Here is a 10,169-nt window from a genome sequence, read left to right as displayed (position 1 = left end):
TTTATATTACATACATGTATGAAATGATGGTACATATTTTTTTTTTGTAGAAACACGTAATAATATCTTATATAAATTTATATTTTTCTAAATTATGCTGGGAATGTATATAATAGTGACCGGAGAAGAAAGTTAGTTCATAACGCAAAGTAATTCAATTTGAAAATTTAGTGAATTATTTTAGTACATAAACTATCTGTTTTGATCTATTTTAATATTTTAATTTTTTTTTAATTATACTTAAAATTTAATTTTTGTTTCATTTTAATACCTCGTTGTCAAAAGCTTTAATTATTGTTTCATTTTAATATCCCGTTCAAAATTTAATGTTAAATTTTGAAGAAAAAAAACTTAAAGTATAGGTGTTAAAACAGACCAAAACTGATAGTTTAGGTACTAAACGCATTAAGTTTTTAACGGTGGATACTAAAATGAAATAAAAACTAAACGTTAGATATGATTTTGAAAAAAATAAAAAATTTAAATACTAAAACGAATCAAAGATAATTAGTTTAACCTAAAAATAAGAAATATCTTAATTTCAAACATGCAAATGCTAGAAAACCCAAACGAAAATTATTAGGACAACTCATAAATCATAGTACAGAGCTGGAAGATGAACATAATATATATACAGGTCCATAAGTGGGTAATATGTGAATATAATAATTTTATTTCATCTTCATATAAAATAACAGGAAGAAAATAAAATAAATATTAATATTTTTGTCTTTTATCCCAAAGTTTGATATAATTTTACATTTATGTTTAGTTCATCAGATTAATAATATATAAATTGATTATTGGATCACATGGACGATGCATCCAACAAATTCACAACAATTAATAGTTAAAATTAAATTAATTTAAACTAACATTTTTTTCACAAAATAAATAGTATTAAATAAACTCTAACAAATTAAATTGGAAAATTAAATTTTAAAAATTCGTCGGGTTTCAATTAACCAGTTGAATTGACTTATAGACATTAATGTTATAAAATAATTTTCTAAGCTTTTGGCCGATTGACATGGGAAATAAATGTTCGATAGTTAAGTCCCTGTTCAAAGCCCTATGGGGGGCTGCTCTTTGACCTGCACCACATCCACTCATTGTACTTTGTTATAAATGAGCCACGACATAACCACTAGGCCCTGTTTGGCAGTGTCAGATATTTTTAATTACATCTCTTAATCTTATTCTTGCCCCCACTATGGCGATTAAGGGTATGTATTTTATTCATCATTGACCATTTTTTTTTTTAAAGTTATAATTAAATTTTAAAAATTAAATAATAGAGCGTTAATTTAAATAAAATGTTCAAAGTTATTTTCCGGTTAAGTCTTAAAGTTAAGATGTTAAGTGAGATTTATTAGTCGGTCGAACGATCAAAAGTACTTATATTATCTTATTTCGTGTGAATTTAAATTCTTATATATATCTTAGAAATATAATATTTTTCCGGTTAATAAGAAAAATAGAAGATATTAAGTACATTTCTGCATTAATTAAGATGAGAAAGAATCAATCCATGAATGAACCAAACCATGCTCAAGGTGCAATTTTGCCATCATGGGCACGAAAGTTCCCTCTAATCCGTGGGTAACTATAAACTATGGCTTTCTTTGACCTCTGGGTTTCTCATTTCTAAAATAAAATTCAAATCTTTTTTCCTTTTTCTCATCTTTTTTCTGAAATAATTGCAAAAGTGAAACAGGGTCAAACGTATTTTCTCGAGAAAATGTCAAATGGAGCAATTTCTCTTCCGTTGCATCCCTATAAATACCCAATTGCCTCCCATTGCTTCCTTCACCAAGCAAACGACAGTTCAAGCTTTACAAACAGAAAAAAAAACCTTTCCTATCTCATTCTCAGTTCATTGATTGATTTTTAGTGTTTTTTAGACATCAACAATGGTGCTTTCTAAGACAGCTTCTCAAACCGATGTCTCTGTTCATTCGACTTTTGCCTCTCGCTATGTCCGAAACTCACTTCCGAGGTAACCCCCTTGATCGATCTCCGGTTTTCGATCCATGTAAATGGGTGTGTTTTAATGGTGAAAATGATGTTTGCAGGTTCAAGATGCCGGAAGATTCGATACCGAAAGAAGCCGCGTATCAGATCATCAACGATGAATTGATGCTCGATGGTAACCCAAGGTTGAACCTTGCCTCTTTCGTCACCACCTGGATGGAGCCTGAATGCGATAAGCTGATCATGGATGCCGTCAACAAGAACTACGTCGACATGGACGAATACCCCGTCACCACCGAGCTTCAGGTAACGGCTTAACGGTGTCGGAACTCGAATGCTCCAATCTAATGGTGTCACTTGTGACTTGTGGAATGTAACATAATGTCATAATCCATGTACCTTTTCTTTATGCAGAACCGTTGTGTGAACATGATCGCACATTTGTTCAATGCGCCACTAGGGGACTCCGAGACCGCGGTCGGAGTGGGGACGGTCGGTTCATCGGAAGCAATCATGTTGGCCGGGCTTGCCTTCAAGAGAAAATGGCAAAACAAGCGTAAAGCCGAAGGGAAACCGTACGACAAGCCCAACATCGTGACCGGAGCCAATGTTCAAGTGTGCTGGGAGAAATTCGCTCGGTACTTCGAAGTCGAGTTGAAGGAAGTGAAGCTAAGGGAAGGTTACTATGTGATGGACCCTGCAAACGCTGTGGAAATGGTCGATGAAAACACCATTTGTGTTGCAGCAATCCTGGGATCAACCCTCAATGGAGAATTTGAAGATGTCAAGCTTTTAAATGATCTCTTGGTTGAGAAGAACAAGGAAACTGGGTAAATATAAAGAAAACTGTTCAGTTTATAAAATTTGATTGACTTGAAACGATGACAAGTACTGAATTTGATCTTTTATGATGCAGATGGGATACCCCAATTCATGTTGATGCTGCTAGTGGTGGATTCATTGCACCATTTTTGTACCCAGAGCTTGAATGGGACTTCAGGCTTCCACTTGTGAAGAGCATTAATGTGAGTGGCCATAAATATGGTCTTGTTTATGCTGGTATTGGTTGGGTTATCTGGAGAAGCAAGGAAGATTTGCCTGAAGAACTTATTTTCCATATCAATTACCTTGGAGCTGATCAACCCACTTTCACTCTCAATTTCTCCAAAGGTTCCAGCCAAGTCATTGCTCAGTATTACCAGCTAATCCGATTGGGTTGCGAGGTACGAACTCCGGAAATCATCGTAACGAAACCGATATCGACTTATCGTCCGTTGTCGTTCGACTTACGATTCGATGGTGTTTTCTTTACAGGGATACAGGAATGTGATGGAGAACTGTCATGAAAACGCCATGGTCCTAAAAAGAGGATTGGAGAAAACAGGGCGGTTCAACATCGTGTCGAAGGACGAAGGGGTCCCGTTGGTGGCGTTTTCTCTCAAGGACAACAAGCGTCACGACGAGTTCGAGATAGCCGAGATTCTGCGACGGTTCGGGTGGATCGTGCCGGCCTACACCATGCCGGCAGACGCGCAGCACATCACCGTGTTGCGCGTCGTCATAAGGGAAGACTTCTCCCGAACCTTGGCGGAGCGTCTCGTGATGGACATCGAGAAGGTGCTGCACGAACTCGATACGCTCCCTGCCAAGCAGGCTATGGCCGAGGAAGACCATGGCAAGAATGGCACTGCGAAGAAGACCGCCACTGAAACCCAGAGGGAAATCACTGCTTACTGGAAGAAATTCGTCAGCGAGAGGAAGACGAACAAGAACAAGATATGCTAGAAATTTATTCTAACACCGAGTTTTTTTATTTTTAATTTATCACCATGTTTCCACCTAGAAGATGAGCTATTGTCTTATTGAACCATTAATCCAAGTAATTATTTCATTTTGCGATTCTCGAAATATTTAGGATAATTTACATGTTTAATACTTAAATTAACAATTTTGATTCATTTTAGTATCTAAATTTTTAATTTTTTTAAAATCATATCTAATGTTTAGTTTTAATATCTTGCCGTTATAAACTTAACGAGAGATTTGCATCATTCATCATTAAACTATCTTTTCACTCCTATTTTGGTCACACAAATTTACTTTTTTAAAAAATTTAATTTTTAATTATATATTACTAAAATAATAAAAAATCACACAAAAATTATTAATGGAATAAAATAGAGTGATTAAAATATGAGCAATTTGAAAGTTGAGTAATTAAATCAAAAATTTTTAAATTTTAGTATCAAAATAAGAGAGAAGATAATTCAGTGATGAATGATATAATTTACGCATAAAAATAATGCAATTAAGTTTTTAATGACAATGTACTCAAATGAAATAAAAATTAAATGTTAGATAAAATTTTATGAAAATAAAAGATTTAAATATTAAAATTGACCAAAATTAATAATTTAAATACTAAACACATTATTTATAATCTATCTACATATTACTCAAAGAGAAAAAGAAAAGTACAGACCAAGTGGCCTATGTGGTGAATGAATTATTGTTATTCTTTGAAGATCCAAGTTCGAGCACCATGAATGTCAAAGATATAAACGTTTAATGTTAAAAAATTAAAAGTCGTAATTATGTTAGATTAATGAGAATAAAGCGGAGAGAATGTGCAAGGGCAAGACTATATGGAAAAGTTGCCCATAGGAGAAATGGTTGGTAACCATTTGAGAAGGAATGGAAAAAGAAAAGAAAAGAAAAGAAAGGAAAGGAAAAAGCTGAAATTTGAATTATGTCTACCCATGTTTTCTTTTGTCCTCTTTTCCCCAAATTTTCATTTTTATTTGGGTAAAGTATACCAAGGTCATCAAACTATACCAACATGGTTTTGTTGATCAATGGATTTTAAATATTATAAAATGATCATTAAAAATTATCAAATCGTTACAAAATGGTTGTTTAAATAATTATTGAAATATTAAAAAAGTATACTTAAATTTGTTAAAATTTAAGGTAAATTACACAAATGGTCTCCTGACTATAGGATACTACTTTATTAAGTCCCCTGACTATTCAAAATTATAAAATGACACTCTGACTATAGAATGTTGCTTTGTTGAGTCCATCGAATATTAAAAGTTACAAAATGGTTACCCAACTATTCATTATGTTGAAAACTCGCCATTTTTCATTAAAAAAAATTATTGATCGTCTAAATTGAATGTTAACATGATGACTAAGATATTATAGTCGTTTGAGATTTTGTAACTTTTAATAGTCGAATGACTCAACAAAGCAACACTCTATAGTCGAAAGACCATTATGCAACTTTTAATAGTCAGTAGGCATGATAAAACAATACCCTATAGTTGAAGGACCATTTGTGTATTTTACCCTAAATTTTATAACTATTTATAATATCATAGGGACCATATTATAACAATTCAGTAAATTTAATTAATGTTTTGTAACATTTAAAGAATTATCAACCAAAAAATCAATTTAACATAGGTGAGGGACCTTTGACGTGCTTTACTCCTTTATTTTTCAATATTGAAACAATCCCTTCGCTTTTACACGAAAAACAACACCATATATGATATCATAACTTTTGCAATTATTTAGCCCCCCATATACCAAACCCCACATTTATGATTAAAATTCCAATCCCCACCAATTTGCAGAAACCCAAAAATCAATTAAAAATTATATTTTAAAAAAAAGTTCATATCCCAAGAAGCACACACTTTTGGTGCCCCTCTCTCCATTGCCGTTGACTGATCATGTAAGTAATTTGCATCCTTTTTCTTTTTCTCTTTAGAACAACCCAATCAAACCATTACAAATTTACAATAACATGGAACCATTGTTGTGTGTGCTTCAAGTGTTCATTTAGCTATTTAAGACAGAACCAAACCGAACCGTCGTCCCCAACATACATGAATGAGTGAGTTTCAGGTCATAAACTCTATGGCTTAGTACGATACCCTAGGTCGGGATCTTCAAAACCTTGGAGTTCTCAACGCAGACATGTCTTTAGGTGCAAAAGCAACGTCTTTTACTTTCTCTTTTCTTGTCTCTTTTTCACTGTTTGTTTTTGCTTTAAGGTTTTTTTAAATGGAGTTTATCTCCCTGCGTGTGAATGCAGTGATGGATGGAACTGGAACCGGAACTTCAATTTCGCCATGGTTTCCACATGCAGATTTCTCTTCTGGGTATCTTGAAGATGCTTTGCTGGAATTCACGGAACGATCGAAACGAAGACGAGTGTCGCTGTATAATGATGATCGTTATGATGATAATCATGATCAAATCAGTGGTTTCAATGATCTTGCAATGGTGGTTTTTTTGTTTTTGGAAATATTTTAGTTTCTTGTTCTCTTTTAGTACGCTGAGTTAAATTTTTACTGTTGTTAAGCAGCAAGGATACTGGAATTATGGCTGCAACTGGGGCCTCTCTGAGGATTTCACCTGCATGAGCCAGTTAACAACGGGCATTAATGGTGTTTCAGGTAATGATTATGAGAATTTTCACCATGCAAACCAATCCAATCATTTACAATTTTTTCCAACATGGAACCTTTTGTTTTTTTTAAAGATGAACCAATGAGCACATCGATAAAAACACCAGAGGAGACAATATCAGACAACCCCGAAGAAGCTTTTGATTCATCGTCTTCCTCGTGCAAACTCTCAACAGAGAAAACCAAGACATTTTCTTCTGGTAAATCACAAAGGAAACCCTTAAAATTTTTGCTGCTGCTGCTGTTGATTTAACAGTTTGCTGATTGTTTGATGTTTTTAAGGAAGTGGTGATAAGACTAAGAAGAAGAGGGTGATAACGAGGGTTGTTTATCCATTCGCATTGGTTAAACCCGGCGGCATCGACGGTGACACGACGTTAAACGACATCAACGAGAGGATTCTAATGCCGCCGACGAGACCGGTGAGGCACCCTGTCGGAGACTTCGCTTGTCGGCCATGCGTATCGGCCGATGGTCCCGGCCTTTCCGGTAAAGCTGTTGTGGCCCTCACCAAAATACACACTCAAGGGAGAGGCACCATCACTATTATTCGGACCAAAGGTTAAGGAAAACACAATTTGAACTCTTTGTTGTTGCTTGCCTTCGACTGAAAAAAAAATTGTATAGGAGGAAACACATGGGGTTTATGAATCATGCATGAATGTAAAATATTAAATATCATATTATCTTCCACTTTTTTACACATTTAATCGATTTTCATGCTTAAATTTGTTTCTTTCTATATAGCAATTAACCGTATTAACCGAATTAAGACACGATTTGCTTCATGTACTTTTGTGAGACAATGATATGTTATGGTTTGAATCAAATGGAACGTGAAGAAGAAGCAAGAACAAAGAAAAAATAGGGTAAAAAGAGGGAAAAGAAAAAGGAAAAGCTAAGGGATTATTGGTTTTCTCCAAATTTTGCTTAGACAAAGACACCAAACCAAAGGGGAACCAAAAGCCAATTCTAGCTTTTGCCCCTTTGGTGTATGAAATGATCATATCATGAAACTTCACCATGTACCAAATTTACCGATAAAATTATGAATATTCAGACAGTAGAATCGATCATATAATATCAATTAATATTTACTACTTGAAACAATATCTTGGGATACGAGTAGGAATCCATTGTTGTCGTTGCCAATAAACAATAAGGACTGCTAAATACAAAGAGGAAGATGAGTATCTTATATCATGAATATGCTCCAAACATTAGTGTGATATGTGCCACTGAATATGTTTATTAGTGCTCTTAGCTCAAAATTTTCAATATCTACAAAATGGCTTGGGATTTGTCTTGTTGTTGCTAGGTCAATACCCTATAGTCAATACCCACCCATTTTCTACCTCACTTACCTGCAGACAATAATAATAAAACTTGGGATTGGGACCCCAATATGTATCCACCTTATCTTTGTTCTCACCTGCACTTTGAATCACCACCGTTCATTTCCTTTGCCTTCTCAATGGTGGGGGATTATCATGCAAATCCAACGGTTCTAATGAGAATGAGGGAAAGTACATATCTCACACCTATAGGTAGGGATGGGCATGGGACCCCGACCCTATCTGATCAAACCTTTTAAAGATAATTTTGGGTTCGAATATGTTTGGGTATGGTATTTTAGATGTTATGTTCGGGTCAGTTGAGTTTAGGTTTAGATTGAAAAATATACAATCCGACCTGATTTGGGAAAAATTATAATTTTACCTTATATTTAGGGATAATTATAATAAGACCCCTCTATATGAGTCGAATTCAAGTAGCATGCATAATTTTCAGATCAGATTTGAGTCGAGTAAAGGACGTATAAGTTTTAAATTAGATAAGTTGACTGAAAATCTGACCCAATTCTCGTAGGTGTAGGGCAAAAGAGGTGGAATGATGGAGATATAGGGTTTGTGTTTGTCTCTTTAAAACATAAACACATTGGTTAGGTGAAGAAGATTTTGACCTTCTTAGATTATGTCCACCTATCCTCTTTACAATATCATATCAGATAGGCCCCATTAAGATTTTTCGTAATTATTTTACTGATTTGAATTTTAAACTTAATTCACAACGGCCATTAATTTATAAATAACAAAATAATGTATGAACCACACACAAATAATTTAATATATCTTATTTTTTTAAATTGTTATTTTTTTAATTAATTACTGATATATGATCTATTGACCGATTAATCCAGATCAGATACTGCAGAGGCGAGGGCGACCCTCCCAACCCAATTTGTTTAATTCACAAACGCCAGGATTCGAACCCCTAACATTGCTTAAGAGACCTAATATCGCATCCCACTAGATTAACTGATTGTTAGTTTTTAATTGTTATTATTGTTTCTATGAGAAAAGTGCAAATTATAAAAGAAAATCCTAGGTAGACGTGAGTAGGGATGACAATTTCACTCCATATGATGATTTAGATATGATTCGATCGGGTCGGATTTAAAAAAAAATGGGATTTGGGTTGAGTCGAGTCAGATTTTTAAAGGATGAAGTCGGGGCGTATTGGGTTCGGATGGAGGGTGAAAAACTCCGACCCGACTCGACTTGAGAATAATAATATATTTTCTTTAAAAAATTATTATTATTTTAATTAAATCCTTAATTTATACAGGGTTGACTCCGATTTATACTCTAAAAAATTAAGTCGAATCGGAGTCGGGTGAATAATATATATTTTTCGGATCGGATCAAATCATTATAAGATATAAAATTTTCGGATCAAGTCGACCGAGTTCTGATGGAGGATGCATATCTTCGGATCAGATTTGGATGGACTAAAAACTCAACCCTAACTAACATTTACCATCCCTAGACGTGAGAGTATATATATTGCTTTTCTGCCTTCTTTTTCCTTTTCCAAATCCCAAATTGCGATAATTCCATTACGAGTTTGTTTTCTAAAGTAATTTTTTAAAAGTTATTATTCGATATATTATTAATAATAAAAAATATAAATAATGTTTATATGATATTAAGTATTTATTCCCAAACTATGGTCCTCATTTTAAATTGGCCCTTCAACTTTCAAACATTTTAATTTCTTCCCTAAATTACGATTCTCATTTTAAATTGCTCATTAAACTTTCAAACATTTTAATTTCATCCCTAAATTATGATTATCATTCTAAATTAGTCCTTAAACTTTCAAAAAATTTAATTTCATTCAAAAATTGCAATTTTCATTCTAAATTAGTCCTTAAACTTTTGAATCTTCCAATTTCATCCCCAAATTCATCCAAATATGTAATCAATTTCAACCATAGTTTAACTTATTTTTTTCTCAAAAATATAATGATATAACTTGGTCGATGATTTTTATTAACAAAAGATGCAATTAGTATATACATATAATGCGGGATGAAATTGAAATGTTTGAAAAGTTTAGGGACCAATTTAGATTGAAGAACATATTTTAGGGATAAAATGAAATGTTCAAAAGTTCAAGGACTAATTTAGAATGATAGTCATAGTTTCATAATGGAATTGGAATATTTAAAAGTTTAAGGACTGATTTAGAATAAGATCATAATTGAAGGACATATGATGCAGTTAACTCTTTAAATTTTGATGGTAAAATTATTTTTTCATTATCATGCATGCGCTTTAGCTGTAAATGTATAGTTTACACACATTATTAACAAATAAAAAGGTTTTGTTTATGTAGTTTCAAGTAATGATACACATTTTATGATATTAA

The 10,169-nt window shown here is 33.4% G+C and overlaps 2 protein-coding genes across 3 annotated transcripts; both read left to right on the top strand.

Moving 5' to 3' along the window:
* The first annotated feature begins 1,887 nt into the window (after positions 1–1,887).
* On the top strand, positions 1,888–3,865 carry LOC120145033 (glutamate decarboxylase 4-like). The gene is made up of 5 exons (XM_039158947.1): positions 1,888–1,999; positions 2,076–2,280; positions 2,389–2,804; positions 2,891–3,197; positions 3,289–3,865. Exons 1-5 carry the CDS (start codon positions 1,914–1,916, stop codon positions 3,757–3,759), a joined length of 1,485 nt encoding a protein of 494 aa, XP_039014878.1. The 5' UTR covers positions 1,888–1,913; the 3' UTR covers positions 3,760–3,865.
* A 1,813-nt stretch (positions 3,866–5,678) lies between these two features.
* Positions 5,679–7,109, top strand: LOC120145226. Of its 2 annotated transcripts, none has more exons than XM_039159117.1 (5): positions 5,679–5,971; positions 6,080–6,270; positions 6,350–6,443; positions 6,530–6,655; positions 6,738–7,109. In XM_039159117.1, the coding sequence occupies exons 1-5, from the start codon at positions 5,962–5,964 to the stop codon at positions 7,019–7,021; spliced, it is 705 nt and encodes a 234-aa protein (XP_039015048.1). In that variant the 5' UTR covers positions 5,679–5,961; the 3' UTR covers positions 7,022–7,109. The 2 variants fall into 2 exon arrangements, with proteins under 2 accessions (XP_039015048.1, XP_039015049.1); XM_039159118.1 differs by having other exon boundaries at positions 5,680–5,971; positions 6,353–6,443.
* The last annotated feature ends 3,060 nt before the right edge of the window (positions 7,110–10,169 follow it).

The sequence above is a fragment of the Hibiscus syriacus genome, unplaced genomic scaffold (genome assembly GCF_006381635.1).
Source record: "Hibiscus syriacus cultivar Baekdansim isolate YM2019G1 unplaced genomic scaffold, ASM638163v2 tig00110893_pilon, whole genome shotgun sequence".
NCBI classification, from domain to species: domain Eukaryota; kingdom Viridiplantae; phylum Streptophyta; class Magnoliopsida; order Malvales; family Malvaceae; genus Hibiscus; species Hibiscus syriacus.
This window is presented reverse-complemented; position numbering and strand designations above follow the sequence as displayed.